The following is a 16,273-nucleotide window of genomic DNA, read 5'->3' on the forward strand; positions in this document are numbered from 1 at the left end:
CCATCTCGGCAGAGGGCCAGAGCCCCCGCTCTCGAGGTCCTCCTTCCCCCAGCGGCTGGCGAGGCCAGTGCTGCAATGGGGGCTGAGAGCCCGGCACCTCTAGTTCCCCCAGTTCGCAGGAGAACCACCACCTCGTCGCCCATGGCCGACAGCAGCACTACAGGGTCCACACCTGGGGCAGCGTTCCGAGTCCTCTGCCGCCAGGCGTCACGGCTGACTTTAAACCCTGCACCTTCCACACACAACGCCCTCCAGCTGCGGGTCTCATGCCTGACCCTGCCCAGCGTGGCCTGGCCTGTCTGCCAGAAGCCAGGGCTTGCCGGCAACTCAGCGCCGCCCCCACGCCCATGGTCTTCAGTGGTCACACCTCTAAAAGCCTCGTGCCCCTGGGGACGGGAGCTTGGAAGAAAGTACACGACGGAACGAGAAGCGTCTCACAAAGCAGACGACAGGCACTCGGCAGGGACGGCGGTCAGCAGGTTTCCCCGGAGCACCTTATCACATCGAGCGCGCAGGCTTGGACAGTACCGCACCCCGACACCTAGAAGCCAACTTTCACCTGCTCAGATTGGCTGCAAGGTCCACTTTGCCTGGGGGACTGCTGGTTTGGGGTTGAATCGAATGGATGGAGGTCCCTTTTCTTGCAGGAAGCCCGGGGAAGGGAAGGGTGGCACAGCAAGGACAAGGGGCCCGGGTGGCATGGCCCACAGCGCACAGACCGCGAGCAGAGAGAGGCAACCACCTGCCAGCAGCTGCGAATGAAGGGGCAGCCACCATGAAAAGCGAGGCCCAGAAGAGTCTGGTCCCCGCCCTTCCCGAAGCCCATCTCTGCTGAGGGTGCTTTAGGAGCACACTGAAGAGCCGGTCTAGGGCACGTCCAGAAACCCCAGCAGAGGCGGTCACGTCCCGAACACCTGCGTCCCTGACAGCTTAAGGTGCTGCAGACGGAAACGCTGACTTGTAAAAACCCACACTGCAAGGTGTCCCAGCCAGAACTGCCCGTGGTCTAACCAGTATTTCCCTACTCACTCTGCAAAAAGCCAGGTCAAGACTAATTTTAGGACAGTCCCATATGTGATTAAAGTGACCTCTTGTCCACAAGCGGTTCAGTGGTAAACAAACCCAATCTTTCAAAGCCCATGACGGCTCTCCTCAGCCCTCACAACGCTGTTCTACAGACTCGTCATTGCTCATCACAGCCAACAACTGCTATCCCCTACCTGTGCTCCGGGAAGTCCATCGACAGCTACAATTAGGCAAATAAGCAAATTATTAGCACAACACCCTGACGCTGAGGGGCTCTGCCAGCAAGCTGGACGTGACCCTCTTCCACCCTGAAATGCTTCAGACGTTCGAAGGCCCAATCCGGCAAGTGCTGCGGACGCAGCTGCGCTCAGTCCCCTGGCAAGCCGGCACTGCGCTGGCTGCGGCCAGTGACTGGCCCCGGACGGCACCGCACTGTCCGCACAGGGAGCACACACCAGCAGCTGAGTAGAGCTAAAATCGAGTTTGCACATTCTTCACCTTAATTCACTGAACGTATTAGACCATGTGTTAACTTACAGGACAAGAAGTAATCGTGTAACCAACCAGAAGTCTTAGTCTAAAAAAGCAGACAAGGGTGTCTCCAGGGGACAGCTGATCCCCCCAAGCAGTGCAGGACTCTGTGGTCGGCAGAGAGGAGGGGCCCGAATCCCCCCGGAAGCTGCCGTGTGTGGGAGGCAGCCTGCAGGGAGCGTGCCGAGCCCGTCACCCCGGCAGCAAAGCCTCCTGCAGCTCCCACGCTCTGGGGCCTGCTTGTGGGGAAGGGCGGTGCTGCCACGGCACCAAGACAGGCAGGACCTCAGCAGCTACAGAAGCGGCCCCTACGGGTCGGGCCATCACCCTGGATGGAGCTGACCGTGCTGGTCCTGGCCACTCGCCTGTCGTGGAGACGAGCTCTTCTGGGTGCCGCCTGGCTGAGCGCAGCGGGTTTGCGTGTAGACACTCTAACCAGCCAACTTCCAACCAGCCCAATGCTGCGGCCCTGTCCCCGTGCCAGGCGGAGTGACGCAGCGGCATAGCTGGCCACTGGGTGGCACTGGCGGGTCTCTGCGGAGCCGGGAGCACGGGTCTCCGCCAGAGGCAGTCGCGGCGGCCCAGGTGAGGTTCCAGCTGGCAGGGCCCAGCCCGGCAGCCCCAGACACCCACATCTAGGGACAACCCTTCACAGGGGCCGCTGGGAAACCCTCAGAGCAGCGGCAAGTTGCTTTAAACTGTTTGAGCTCTGGCCCTGCCCCAACTAGTACTAGTCTACCCTAAAAATCCCCAAATTATGAAGTCCCACTGGTCTCAAGGGGGGCTCACCAGGTGCCTAAAGTAACTGGCTGTAGAAGCCAGAAAAAGAACAGAGAGAGCTTCTGGTGTGACGAGGGTTCAAGCATGGGTGCACTCCATGGGGCAGGTGAGGCCCCAAAGGCCTCAACTGAGACACCACGTGTTCCCTCTCCACTGGCTCTGAACCTCAGCCCGCTTCCCACCGCCAGCCACCTCCGTGTGCCCCCCTCATTCCCACTGGGTCCCCAGTGCGGCTGGCGGGGACAGTGCTCTGCGCTCAGCTCAGGGAGACACGTGCACAACGAGGTTCCCACTTCAATTCTGACCGGCAGGGCTTCTGGTGTGAGAGTCAAATGAACGGTGGCAAGAGAAAACCATCTGCTTCTTATGCCTTTGCTTAAAATCTTTAAAGTGAGTTTTTTCCTGGAAGCATAATCAAGTACCAATTTGCTTCTGCATCAAAATCCATGTATGATCCCCCAATTAACACTCAAGAAAGCCCAAGCTACATCCTGGCACTCTTCAGGCCAGGCCTCGTCGTTGTGTAGACCCCCAGGCACACTGTCTTGGCTTGGGCTCCACAAAGCTTTTCTAGGCTTTTTTCTTCCTGATGTCCAGTATATGAGTGACTGACACCTTGGTGGAGAGAGGAACAGAACTCTGCACTTGTGAAACAAAAAACCCCCCAAGGCTAACCGTGGAAGCGAGACCCCTTCCTCGCTGTAACAGCTCCACTCCCTGCATTCTGAAAGCAAGCCCGAAGCCTGAGTCAGGCTGAACGGGTGACCTACAGGAGGACCGGGCAGGCCGTCCTTCCACACGAACCACGCAGACAAAATGGGACCGAGGCCGTGCGGGGAGACAGGGGCTCCTTCACTCTTCTCCACCACACAACTGGGATCCGGTGAGCGGACCACTGTCCGAGCGGGAGTGGATGCGGGGCCCGGGACTCACTTGGGGCTGGATGCTTTCCCGAGAGCTCTCCTACTGGCTAACAGGCATGACCATACTTTTAATAAGGTGAAATTTTAACCAGTTACCATTGTACTCAAACTGTCTACTAGTTCATCCAACACGTCCCTAGGGGGCTGAGGCTTGTTAGAAGAGCTCACTGACCCTTCTACCCATCCCTGTCCCAAAGGGTCCCATTCCACAGAAAACCCCAAGGCTGCTGGCCCTGTGCAGACCAGAGTCGGGGCCCTGCGGCAGTTACCTTTGTGTGCTCCTGGCTGAATTTCTCCAGGTTCTCGGCACTAGAAGAGGGCCCGGCCTTCGTTTCAGGAGAACTTTGGTTTGCAGAAGCAAATAATACAGCTATGTGCAAGGGGACGCAACTTCACTTTAAGAATGCTCCAGCTTAATGCAAGCGCGCCGTAGAGCTTGTGTGCCACACTGGAGGGGTTACGGGGCACCGACACAGACGCCACCAAAGGGACTTCCCCACAGTATGTCTTTAGACACCATAGTAGAGCCACAGCTCCCCAAGGCCACGTGGAGTTCGCCGGAAGGCAGGTGGAGGGAGCCGATCCTCCTGGAAACTTCCAGCGGCTGCTGCACTACGAGACAGCAGTGTCCCGTGCTTGAACACATCCCCAGTGTTCAAGTCCACGTATGTGGGAAACCTTTCCCTGACCTGATTCTCCGAAGTTACCCAGTTTGTTTTGGTTTCAAGCTCACAAGGCGTGGGGAGTCCGAAATACCTAAAGAACATCACTGAGCGCCAAGGAAACCCCAGGCACACGGCCAGCATTAAGGGCAGTCGAGCTGCACCCTTTCTCAGTACGAGTTCTGGGTTTCCCTCTAATGGGGGGGTGGGGGGGAACCTCGGTTCAGATGTACCAGGTCTGCTTTGTCCCCGACTGTTCTTTTATTGCCAATGACGATTCTGGAATAGGTTGAAAATGGCTCTTGTGATACAACCCTAATCGCTCACAGGGAAGGATGCACGTTTCTACCAGACTCCCGGGTCCCAGTGCCCCCTGCGTATTTATTACAGGAAACTTGTTTCCACTCAGAACTTCGGAAGCGCCCCTCTGCAGCCGGTTCCCGTCCTCCCCGCGGCAATCCACGTTCTCCTTGCTCCACTCCACAAGCAGGCGGACCCTGAGTGGGTGCCCACAAATACAGGGAAAATGCTTCTATCTGCGGCAGACTGCTTTAGCAGATCGTGTGAGTCTGGGAGTCCCAGTTCTTAGGGTTCTGCATTCTCTCAAAGCTAGTTGAAACTGTAGAAATCTCACTTTCCAGTCAAGATCTGCTCAGAACCCCGTGTGTTACGTCCCCTAATGACCACTTAGGGGCCCGAGATACTAGGAATTGTGCCTACAAGCGTCAGAACTCCACTTCCAAACGCTAGCATGTCAGGGACATTTTAGAAAAAAATTTTAGCCCTTTTCTCTTCATGCCTTAATAGGAAGTTGACCCAACATTGAAAAAGAACAGAAATAAGGTCATCGAAACAGACACGTGGTGATTTAGGAGTGGTAAATAAAGCGGCAGTGGGTTCTACATGTGAGTAGCAGCCGCGCAGAGACCAGTGAGAACTGTGACTGTGAACCGCGTCACCTGGGACACAAAGCATCTGTGGGTCCTCTTGTGGGAGAAGCAGAGTGAGCTTCCCAGTCCCCATCTGTTCCATGGGAGGTCCCCTCACACCCTGCTCACGGACAGCTGTCGCTCCCCACGACCCAGCAGCGGTGGCCTGGCGGGGAGGGGGAAGTCTAGGGTATGTCCTGGGCAGTGCCTCTCCCTCAGCAGTGGGCGCTGTGGGCGGAATGGGGGTCGTAGCCACAGACTCAACATGGACGCAGGTCAGTGTAGGAATGCTTCCTTCCAAAAAGGGCCCAGGACCGGCCGCGCCCCAAACCTAGCCACCCCAGCCCAGAAGAACATGCTCTGCAGCCAGCCAGAAAGGCAGGTGGGGCTCCTCGTGGGGACACAGGGTTCTGCTGTGTGTATGCGCGCTGCCCGATGCCCCACAACTGTGAGGTGATGGGTCTGGGGGGAAGGCGGAGACACGTCTGCTACTCACCGAGGCTGAAGCTGCGTATTTTACCAAGGACTGGAGGATGACAGTTCTGGGATAACAAGAAAGGATCAGAAGCAACTAGCTAAAAAATACGTCCCTTATGCGTGCTATCCGCCTTGGGTATCCGCCGACTTTAATTGTGAGATGTGAGTGTGCCGAAAGGGCCGGCGGTCACCGGTCCCAGCTTCGTCTACTGAAGCAGCTCGCGCTTCGGCGAGGAGCGGAACAGCGGGAAAGGCAGGCAGGAGGGAGGGGGACAGAGAAGCAGGCCGCCTCCTGGCCTCCACTCCCCTCAAAGACCAAATGAGGGAAGAATCCGGGGACAGGAGCCATCCCCGTTTTCCCCCTCCCTGTGCACACCGGGAGCCTCGCAGCAGCTTTCCCGGCCTGGCTGGTAAAGACGGAGCTGTACTGAAGCCCACCACCCAGGGCTTCCGGTGTCCCCAAGCCCCCACTGCTGCGTTCTGTTATGTGCCTGTGACCAACTCCGAGCACTGACGCACGAGACTCCAAAGCGAGTGCTCCCCACCCGCGTGCTCGCTGGTCCACGGTGCTTATGGAGGTGCCCCGCGGCAGGTCTGAGACGTGCTGTTAGCACGGAAGTAGCTCCAACCGCCTGACGTGTGTCAGGGACTCATTTTAGCCCAGCACCTGGGTCGCCCTGCAATGGAACAGCTCCCTCCGGTTCCCCCCGTCCCACCCACCCCCGCGGCTCTGGGGTCACTCTCGTAGCTCTCCAACCCTGTAGACTCCAGCAGGGCCCTGCGGGAGTGCTGGCCGCGGGACAGTGTGGCACATGCCCGTGGTCTTGAACTTAAAGCTACGTGCCTTTTGGTACTTTTCTAGAAGGCACAAAACATAAGACGACATAAATTAAAACTGAGTGAAAATAATCTTAGTAATAGCCTAACATGTGTCCTATGGACCAATTTAAATTGCCAGAATTTAAGTTTGGGGTGCTTGGCTGAGAAGCCAAAATGGAGAGAGGAGCCAACTGCATGATCTAGAGCAGGGTCCTACGCAGCTTTGGGACCAGTCTGGGGGCGAGGAGGTTCTAACCCGACAGGGCAAGCCTCCAGGACAGAGTTAGGTCCCGGTTCCTGCGGGTGCGCTCCCTGCGGGGAGGGCACTGCTCCAAGGGCCAGCATCACTCACTTACCTTGGAGCATAAGCAGCAGCAAACAGCCTTCAAAACTTGAACGTACGTACATACGCGTGTCTGTGTGTGTGTGTGGGGGGGGGTGGTACTTGAGTGGCACACACAATAATTCCTGTTGGATCAAAAATAACGTAACCCCTGAAAACCACACTTGAGTCGAGTGTCAGGTGGATCCTATCTGCAGAAGTGGATTCCCGCAAGAGGCAGCGAGTGCGTGGAGACTAGGTGAGCTGGACAGACTCCCAAGTCAGCGGAGCCGTGACAAGCCTGCAAGGGCCGCGTGGCCAGAGTCTGGATGCCGGGGGCGCGTTTGCCCAGTGTGACCTCGCCGAAGACCACACCGATACTCACCAGAGCCTGACAGTGAAAGTGAAGGAGGTTAAAGACAGTGGTTGCCAGGGGAGACGTTTAGCCACGAGGCTGGTGCAGCTTTGTGAGGTTTGTACTCATAGGAAGGGCCGAGAGACCGAGGGGCGCGCGGGGCTCGGGCACCTGCTTCCGTCTTTGCAGACGCAACATTACACACGGCTAAAGCTCCTGGTCCTGGACAGGCCTGAGCGACAGCTGTCCCGAAAGACCAGGAAGGGTCCAGGTGCTACCCCTAAGTGATACATACATTTATACAACAGTGGCGGCCAGAGGGCAGCAGTCTGTTCCGGCTTTACTGCATTGTAATTGTGGTCACTCGCCCAGGACGGCGTGCCTTCACTGGCCGCTTCCTTCACGAGGACCTCACTGCGCGACGGGGCCACCAGCGCCTTCTTTGCGGTGTTCTCTTTCTTGTCCGGAGCCGGTCTCTTGTGCACAGCAGAGATTCTAATGCCTGCCTGGATAACCAGCAAAACCCCAATCATTAAGGAGGTCAGAAAGGAGCCTCCGCTCATCACGCTCCCAATGAAGGTCACAATATGCTCTGTGGTCAGGGTCACGTGAGGCCCCTCACCACCCCAACCTTGGGCTCTGCATCTGCTCGGCAGCAGGGCTGGGCTACCCTTGCACATCCAAGCGATGTGGAGAGATGGTCACAAACAAGGACCTGGGCTCCAGGCACGGCTTGGGGACAATGGGAGACAGGAGGCAGGCGATGTCCCGCCTCCTGTGCCAGGCGCTCGGCATGGTCAGCACGGCACGCCGCACAGCGGCAACCGCTGCTCTGCGGGTCCAGGGACTGAGAACCAGCAGCCGTACAAACCATACCATCTACAGGCCAAGCAAGCACTCAAACAGCTGGCCGGGCCCCCCAGACGGCACTACTCAGGCCTCGCTCATCACAGATGTAACGGGGCTGCAATGCAGCCCACAGACCTGAGCTAGAACTCCGGGCCACTCCCGAAGCAGCCGCGACTATTCCCGAGTCGCATACGGCACAGCAGAGAGACAGGTCTGCGAGCCAGGACTCAAGGCGAGGCACACAGTCTGGCCACCCAAGACCCACTCCCCACCCTGGGCCGCCTGCGAATCTCAGTGCCACACAGACCCTGGCAAACCCCAGCTGGTCCCCGACAAGTGCCAGCTCCCGGATGGAGGGCTCAGCTCCCACACCTGCCTCACTGCGGTCTGTGCCAACGACGCCCACCATGGGCGCGGGAAGACAACATCCGAGTAATGACAGGGCAAGTGTGTGAGGCTGGACGCCGAGTGCGCAGGTGCTGTGTGTGTGCCCGCCGTGCTCCACGCGCTGCGAGCCAACCCGCTGTGCCCGCCCGTGGCGCGCAGACATGTCCCACTTCAACAACTCAAACGGCTGGACTGGATCAACTTACCTGGACGCTACATTTCGGGAGAATGAGCTTCTCTGGCTTCGTCTTGGTCTTTTCTTTAGGTTTTGGCTTTTGCTCTTTACCTGAACTGAGAGATTTCATCGTCGCCGCGGCGTGCTTGAGAATACAGTCGCTGCTGCAGTACACCGAGTCCGGCTGCGCCGCACGGGAGCACCCGGGCCCGATACACTTCGACGCCCCGGGCGCCTCAGCCACCTGCAGGACAGAATGCGCGGGCTCCAGCAGCGTCCCTCCCGCTCCAGCAGGCACCCGTGCTCCCCGACTTCCTGGTCAAGCCTCGGGGCTCACTATTTCTAACAGACACGCTAGCGGCATCTTTCACACCGGTAAGAACATGTCCCTGCTTCTCCAGAGCGCCGGCCCTGCTCTGCCCCGCGGCAGGGCCTTCACGGTAACTGCAGGGCTGGGAGGCGGCCCCCGGGCCCTGCCCTGGCCCACAGGCTCTGGGGACTCTTCAACACCACGGGCTTTCACACCCAGAGCTCGGTTCCAGTGCAGGGCAGACGGGGAGCTCGTTGGATGCAACTAAGGACGCTAGCGAGAGGATTCTCAGCCAGGGAAAGGGTCTGTTTCATCAACGGAAAATGTCCGAAGAGGGCCTGGGCCTTGCAGTAGAGAGAGGACTCCACCGCTGGTTCTGAAGGAGCAGAGGGCCGCGTGGGGGGCCCTGGTGGCGAGGCTACCGGACCACACCCAGGACCACCCCTTCAACGTGAGTCTCAGACAGACGACGGGCGACTTAGCACTGCTGAGCCCCGCACAGGGCACGCGCACACAAAACCACCGAACCTTGCAGGGGTGGGTCCTTGCCTAACCGAGCCTCTGAGGAAACCTCAGCCTCCACTGGCACGGGGGTGCCCTCCCTGAAGACCCTGCGCAGAGACCGGCCAAGCCAGGCCCAGGCTTCTGCCCCGCGGAAGCTAGTAAGTGCGCGCCGTGGGAGGCCACTACCGCCGGATCCCTGGACGCGCAGCACGGGGCTCTAGTGCGATCGAACCTCAGCCATGCTGGAGCCGAAGCCCGTGTCTCCACCTCGGAGTTCGGACACTGTTTTTCTCCCACTGGATCCAAGTCTGATCAAGAATAAATCTAAGCTTATGCAGCCTCAAACATCAAAAATAAAGACACGATATGGGGGTGACTTTTCCCACTGTTCCATTTCCACGAATTTTTCCTAATGACCAAACGAGGTATGAATAACCGTCATATCCCCACTCGGTGTGTCCGGACATCTCCACGCTACTGCTTACGTGGTCCAGACCTCACAGCACTTCTGCCTCGAGGGTCCCACAACTCTCAAAGCTTCTGCACGCCCAAGGCCCGAGGACAGGCCTCCAATTTAAGGCTGTGTAGGGACTCCGAGGACTTGGGGGAACATGCTCGTGAGAGCCCATGATAATGTTCCTCGGCATCAGAAGCTGGTGACACAGGAAAAGCCACGGCCCTACTAGCGAGTGCCTGAGTGTTCCAGAGGGGGACGCCAGTGGCAGCTGAGGAGGTGCCCTGGATGCCGGGGATGAAGTGGAGTGCCCCCCAAACCCCGCTGCCCCGGGAGGCTCAGGTCGCCAGCACTGCTCTCCGTGTCTCACAGCAAGACAGGTGCAAGACCACGAGCTCTCTGAGGACGACGGGGTCAGGTCAAATAGGTGCACGTTTACGTCAGGAACTCGTAATAATTTGGTTAGTATCTGTGCACGAATTGACATTCCAAAAAAAATATTCAAGAAAAAACTAACTTTAAAAAATGAATCTGTTTAAGGAAAACATTAACTCAACACTAACAGTACAGGAGACCGATTAAGACTTAAAGAAAGGCCCGTCACGGTGTCCTGCAGGAGCACAGAGCGCAGGAGGCCCACGAAGCTACGTGCAGGGGAGACTGCCTGCTCGGAGCCCAGCCTGCGGCAGACACAACGCTGTCTGGAAGGAAAAACCCAACCTGCTCCGAAAGAAAGACCAACTGTCGGAGTCCTGACGTTTCTGCCGCCAGGAGCCCGAGATTTACGTCGTCCCCGTCTATCACTGGCCTCGCAGACAAGTACTTACAGGCTGGAATATCTTGAGCTTTTTCTTGCCACTTGGGTTCGCAGCTTTCTCAATTCTACCCTTTATCCCCTGGTCTTCGCCGGACTTCTGCTCCACCGTCCCCATGCTCGTGCAGTCCGTGCCGTCCACGTCCGTGGGCGCGCACTTGGCCTCCTGCTGCTCTGAGCTCTCCGAGGTCGTCTCGTCCTGCACCTGCAGGATGGTGCAGTTGGGGCAGATGTAATCTTCGCCATTCCTTTCGAGGAGCCGTCCCCGGGCCTCGGAGATGCCCACGCAGTCGCCATGAAACCATTCTTCGCACCGGTCACAGCAAATCATGAACCTCGAATTGTAAAACACTGGCATCAGGAACATAAAGCTCGATAAACTGTTTCAGGCTTATTAAAAGGCTGAATTCAGGTTTTAACCCATTATGAAAAAAAAGAAAATACAAAACAAGTAGAGAACAAAGAACAATTCACATGCCCTGCTCTTGACTTTTTCCTGAGAGAAGCATTCTGAGCGAGAGCTGCAGGCTTCACGGCACTCCCACCCGGAGACTGCGCCCTCATCCCCACGGCCCAGCACGTGGCTCTGTCCCAGCGAACACAGCAGGCGGCGCTCCCTGACGCGGCCCAGCACGCAGCCGGCCACAGCCTGCTCACGAGTGCCCCCAGGACAGCCTAGGGCAGTGTGTCCAACACCCGTCTACAACAGGAGCGCCTGAGTCTGTACGGACTCATGCGTCCTCCCCCCGACCCACAGCGGCAGTAGGGGGCCTTGTGTGGCTACAGAAAGTCCCTCCCCTTCTGTGCCCCCACCCCCGCCAATGCCTCGTTCATCTTTTCCAACTGAGTCACTCATGCAGCCCAGCTCTGGAAGGTGTCCCCTCAAAATGAACAGAACCCTAACTTGCAGTTTCCATGCCCTGGATCTCTCTGGACGCTGGGGGCCACCAGCGCACCCCACACCGTGGCCTACCTGTTGTTGTGTGGCTGACGACAGATGCAGTACAGAGCATTGGGCTCATAGGCCTCACACTCGGGCTTCTGCCTGCCCACGTCCCTGGGGTCTCCACCTTCGACTCCCTGAGCTGCCTTCCCTTCCGGCTCTCTGTCTCCGCCATCCTTCTCAGCCTGGGACACCGCGTCCTGCTCGGCCTCTTCCTGGCGGGGCAGCACGCTGTCCGCGGCGCTGCCCGCCTCCACGTCCACGGTCCGCGTGGGGTCCTGCTCCCGGCGCTTCTTCCTTAGGCGGCTCTTGGGGGGCCCGTCAGCCGCTTCTTGCTCCCGCTGTCTTCGCAGGCGGTTCTGAAGCTCTTTCAAAGTCAACCCATCGCTGTCACTGTCAGAGGTGTCGTCCTCATCCTCACCTCCTCTGGCCTTCACGGAAGCAGCCGGTCGTTCCTTATCACCCGCGGAGCCCGAAGGGGGCCCGCCCTTCCCCTCGGAGGTGCTCTCCACGCTCCCTTCAGACGCCGTCTCCACATCTGTGACGGGACAAGACGCTGGTTCGCTGGAATCCTCGAGGGAGACGGGCGCGTTCTTCCTTCCCCTCCGCCGGACCGTCGTGAGAAACTCCTCCACCCGCTCCGTCCGCTTCGGCTGCCTCCCGCTCCGTCGCAAGGAGAGGCTCTGCTGCGGCTGCGGCTCCGCGGCGTCTAGGTCGGCGTCCCCAGCGCCCTCTCGTTTGGCAATGGTGGTCCTTCGAAAGCCCCACGTCTTCCTGAACTCTTTGCTGGTGGGTTTGATGGCCTTGGGGACCTCCTCATTGCTCGGATCCCCGTTCTCATCCATACCTAGCGGTGAAAAGGGAACCAAGCCACAAGCCACGTTAATGGGACATTTCTTGGCAAAGAGCGAGTCCCCGAGCCGCGAACACAAAGGGCCTCAGATTCACGCGGCGGGAGCGCGGCCGCGCAGCCCATCACCGCCTTCTGCGACACAAAGTGAAGGTGTCGATTCAAACGAGTTCTCTTGATTGGGACTTCCTGAGAGGTGGCGTGAGAGAAGATCGGGGGGACCCCGGACAGAAGTCAAGAGTCGCGTCTAGCGCTCAGTACACAACCGCAGCCAGCGACTCAAGCCCGTCCCCCCGCACTCAGCTGGGCGCTGTGAGGGCGGGAGCGGAGCAGGGCTGCAGTACTGGGAGGGGCCCGTCCCCGCCCCCACACCCTGGGCACAGAGGACGGAGAGCCAGGCCGGCTCGAGGCCCAGTGCGCAAGAGGACCGGCCGCTTCCGTCCCCGGCGCGGGGCCCTGAGCCGTGGTGTAAGTGGCCCAACCACCCTGCTGGAGAGAAGGGCACCCCAGGCCTGCTGTGCCCGAGTGCCAGTGTCCCCCTTTCACAGGCTGCCGGTGGAGATGACGGTCACCAGGCTAAGGTCTGCCCGGACTCCTGGGCCCCGACTCCAGGTTGACTGTCACGCAGCAACAGTAACTTGGCCACTTTAGAGCATGACGACACGGAGACGAGCTTTCTGTGCAAACATCCTTTCTCGCAGACAGACTACTAAAGCACTGCACTCGTGAGGAAACTTGAGAAAGACCGTACGTACCTTGAAAACTGTGTTCTAAGCCAGCCAGGCTTCACCGCATCGAACGCCGATGCTGGCTCAGCCTTTATGCCACATTCCGTCGCGGGAAAGGCCTGTGCCGGGATGAAAACCTGCAAAGATACAAAACACATCAAACTCAAAACCACACGCAACCAGATTTGTTTTTTGTTTTTTCTTTGACTTCCCGTTTTCTGCTGGCTCTACCGACCCTCCACTCTCGAGCCTGGCTGGCGCGCTCCCAGGTCACTCGGAAGCTTCCGGGAGCGGCTTTGACGCCGGCACGTGCCCCAGCGAGGACCACACCGCTTTCCTGGTCCCGAGACTCTGCGCGGGAACAACTCTCCTCAACACACACTTCTCACCGAAGAGAGCCTCAAACGACCAGTACTCGCACCAACAAAAAGCCAGTGGAAACGTGACAGAGTGCCCCGAGTAAGAATTCTCAGCACGGGGCTGAACATTCCCCTGCACTTCGGGGCTAAACCCGCGACGTCATACCACGTACGAACGCCAGACACAGGAAGTGCGAGCGTCAGAGGAAGCGCTTGTTTCCTCACGTAAAAGGGCACTCCAGAAACAGGACACCCGCCTGCAAACCCATTACGAGAACAGCGTGTCCCTGATGCTGCCACAGGGCCGTGTTACCTGCCCCGAGCCCCGACGCTCCGACGCCTTCTCCGGAGGTCTGAACGCCTGACGGACGGGATCGTCTGCTCCACAGGCACAGCGCGGCCTCCGACACTGCTGCGGTCCGTCACTGGCCACGGGGAACAGTAAAGATCATCTCAAGAGTGAACCCACGGAGAACGTGCCTAAAAGAAAATAAGAAAATTATTTATAGATTCAAGTAACTGTAACATTAAAAAAAAAAAGCATCAAATGTCCCAAGTAATCTATTATCTGAACGTATGTTATAAACTGTGACCCACTCAGGGAGTTGGAGTGGGGGAAGAAAAGGAAGAAAACAAGGAAAGGCAAGAACACAGTCCCCTTCTTTAAGGCTTGACTTGTGCAGAAGGAAGACAGGCGACCGCACTGGGACGGAACGTGGCTAGGTGGTCATGGAGGGGCGCCAGGTGCTGGCCGGCCCACTGGGGGGTGGCGGGGAGAAAGCTGCCCTCGAAAGCGCAGCGGCCCCAGCAGCATGGCGGCTTCAAAACCCGGCGCGGATTATCAGCTGCTTTCCACGTATGAGCCCACTTTTGAGATGGGTTCAGCTTGATAAAGCCAAACACAGAGAGAAGCACGAAAAGGCTGAACAAAATCATCCACGGAGAGAAGTACTTACAAACTCTTGATACTGGAGATACGCCATCATTTAGTTAATAAGCCCAAGAAAGATTTTAGGAGACTCATAATCACTTAACGTCGATGTGCTACATTTCATCTACATGAATTTTAAAAAGTTCTCCTAAATTACAAAAAACTCATACCTAGCTGGAACGCGCACCAAACAGGCCTCTGCTCCTGGACAGGTCCTCCATATTGCTCTCTGCACACATTTCACACTCCGGCCCCCAGGGTGCCTCCCAACCCCTCTCCCGGCGAGCCCTCCCCTCCGCTGCTCTTGCCCTCCTGCCTCCAGGTGGGCACTGCAGGCGGTACAGCTGTGGTCTCCTTAGGGACGGCAGGACGAAGACAAACATTCCAAGGCGTCTCCTCTTAAAGAGACAGTGCCCATTCCACCCATTCCACCACCACGACCATCAACTCTCTCAAATGGGGTAAATGCATTTCAAATCAAGGCTTTAATGTTCAGATGCCTTTCCTTCCCAGGAGAAACTAAAAATAAACCTTACTTCTGTATTTCGTAACACTGAGCGTTTATAAAACAACTTACGAATGAGAGATTTAAATACACGTTTACCTGAGAAACACACTTCTGGGTTTGAATTCTGAATCATGAATTAAAAAAGGGAAATGGAGGGACACCTGGGTGGCTCAGTGGGTTAAGCCTCTGCCTTCGGCTCAGGTCATGATCCCAGCGTCCTGGGATCGAGCCCCGCATCGGGCTCTCTGCTCAGTGGAGAGCCTGTTTCTCCTTCTCTCTCTGCCTGCCTCTCTGCCTACTTGTGATCTGTCTGTCAAATAAATAAAATATTAAAAATAAATAAATAAACAAAAAAGGGAAATGGAAAGTCTATTTCCCTGAGATTTCTGAACAGATCAAATCCTTTAGATCATCTGATTCACTTAACTTTATCTTTGCAAAATCGACATTTTGATAATTTCTTCAATGTAAAAATTCTAATAAAAATTTCAGCAATTGCAACAAAAGCGGATATATCAAGACAAAACAGCAGAAGCCCACGCCGAGCCCCTGATACAAGCAGGCCGGGGTGGCAGCACCCAGTGGGGAAGGGAGGGTGTGCTCAGGGACCCACACCACTCGGGGGTAAGAAGCGCCGTCCTGGGGAGCAGAGAGGAAGGCGGCTATCCCTGACACGGGGAAGAGAACAAGCGGTGCACACGGAACGCGCCGACAGAATGGAGAGCCGGATCCCGAGCCCGAGGCCAAGCCTGAGCCCGAGTTGGCCCTCTGGGGAAGCTCCCGCCTCTGGCCGCCACACGTGCCGGGCCACTCCCAGCACAAGCAGTGGCCGCAGCGGCCGGGAAGCATCTGGAATACGCAGCTTTTCACAGCTTCTGCTCTGGGCTCCACTACACCCTTAGAAGCAGGGGCTCCAGGGGCGCCTGGGTGGCTCAGTGGGTTAAGCCTCTGCCTTCGGCTCAGGTCACCAGGGAGTCTGCTTCCCCCTCTTCCCCTGCCTGCCTCTCTGCCTGCTTGTGATCTGTCAAATAAATTAAAATAAATAAATAAAAGAAAATAAAAAAAGAAGTGGGGGCTGCAAAAAGCTTCTGTTCGTGTGGGACCAGTGGGTCTTTCCAAAGTGACCGCTGTGGAAGTTTTCAGGTAACTGTGGGTGTTCTTGGACATGGGGCCGAAATTCGACCAACAGGAGCTTCACGAGGAGAGCCGCCACGCGGGGGCCCGAGACCTGACCCTGGGACCTGACCCTGGCCGTGAGCTGCCCGCCGGGACCGCGCACACTCACAACCCTATGACCCGCGTGGCGGGCACGTCAGTGAGTGACACAGGTCTGCACAGCACGCGCCACCGCGACAAAGACACACCGTTGTTAATGCCGCCACCTACCTCCTCAAAAGTCCTTTTCTTTTTCCTTTTTCCAAGATTTTGTTTGACAGAGAGACCAAGTGAGAGCGCGGTGGGGGCAGGGCCAGAGGGAGCGAAGAAGCAGGATCACGACCTGAGCCAGAGCCCCCGGGGCGTCCCTCTAACGTTAATCCTGGGAAGCCATCAAGCTCGTGTTGGGCAGACAGGAGCTTTTGAAAACTGTAATTTTCACTTGAATGCTCAAATTTTATCACGGGCAACAAACGAGCAAC

The 16,273-nt window shown here is 57.4% G+C and overlaps 1 protein-coding gene across 3 annotated transcripts in view; it reads right to left on the reverse strand.

Annotated features, from left to right (window-relative positions):
* The window catches only part of DIDO1 (death inducer-obliterator 1), a 48,901-nt gene that overhangs the window by 18,625 nt on the left and 14,003 nt on the right, over positions 1–16,273 (reverse strand). For all 3 annotated transcript variants that reach the window (XM_045981694.1, XM_045981695.1, XM_045981693.1), the window contains exons 2-7: positions 13,511–13,677; positions 12,866–12,975; positions 11,291–12,107; positions 10,331–10,652; positions 8,267–8,479; positions 7,120–7,330 (exon numbers count right to left, since the gene is read on the reverse strand). In XM_045981694.1, coding sequence (XP_045837650.1) covers positions 7,120–7,330; positions 8,267–8,479; positions 10,331–10,652; positions 11,291–12,105 — 1,561 coding nt within the window. In that variant the 5' untranslated portion in view covers positions 12,106–12,107; positions 12,866–12,975; positions 13,511–13,677. The remainder of the gene's footprint in view (positions 1–7,119; positions 7,331–8,266; positions 8,480–10,330; positions 10,653–11,290; positions 12,108–12,865; positions 12,976–13,510; positions 13,678–16,273) is intronic.

Source organism: Meles meles, chromosome 16 (assembly GCF_922984935.1).
Source record: "Meles meles chromosome 16, mMelMel3.1 paternal haplotype, whole genome shotgun sequence".
NCBI classification, from domain to species: Eukaryota; Metazoa; Chordata; class Mammalia; order Carnivora; family Mustelidae; genus Meles; species Meles meles.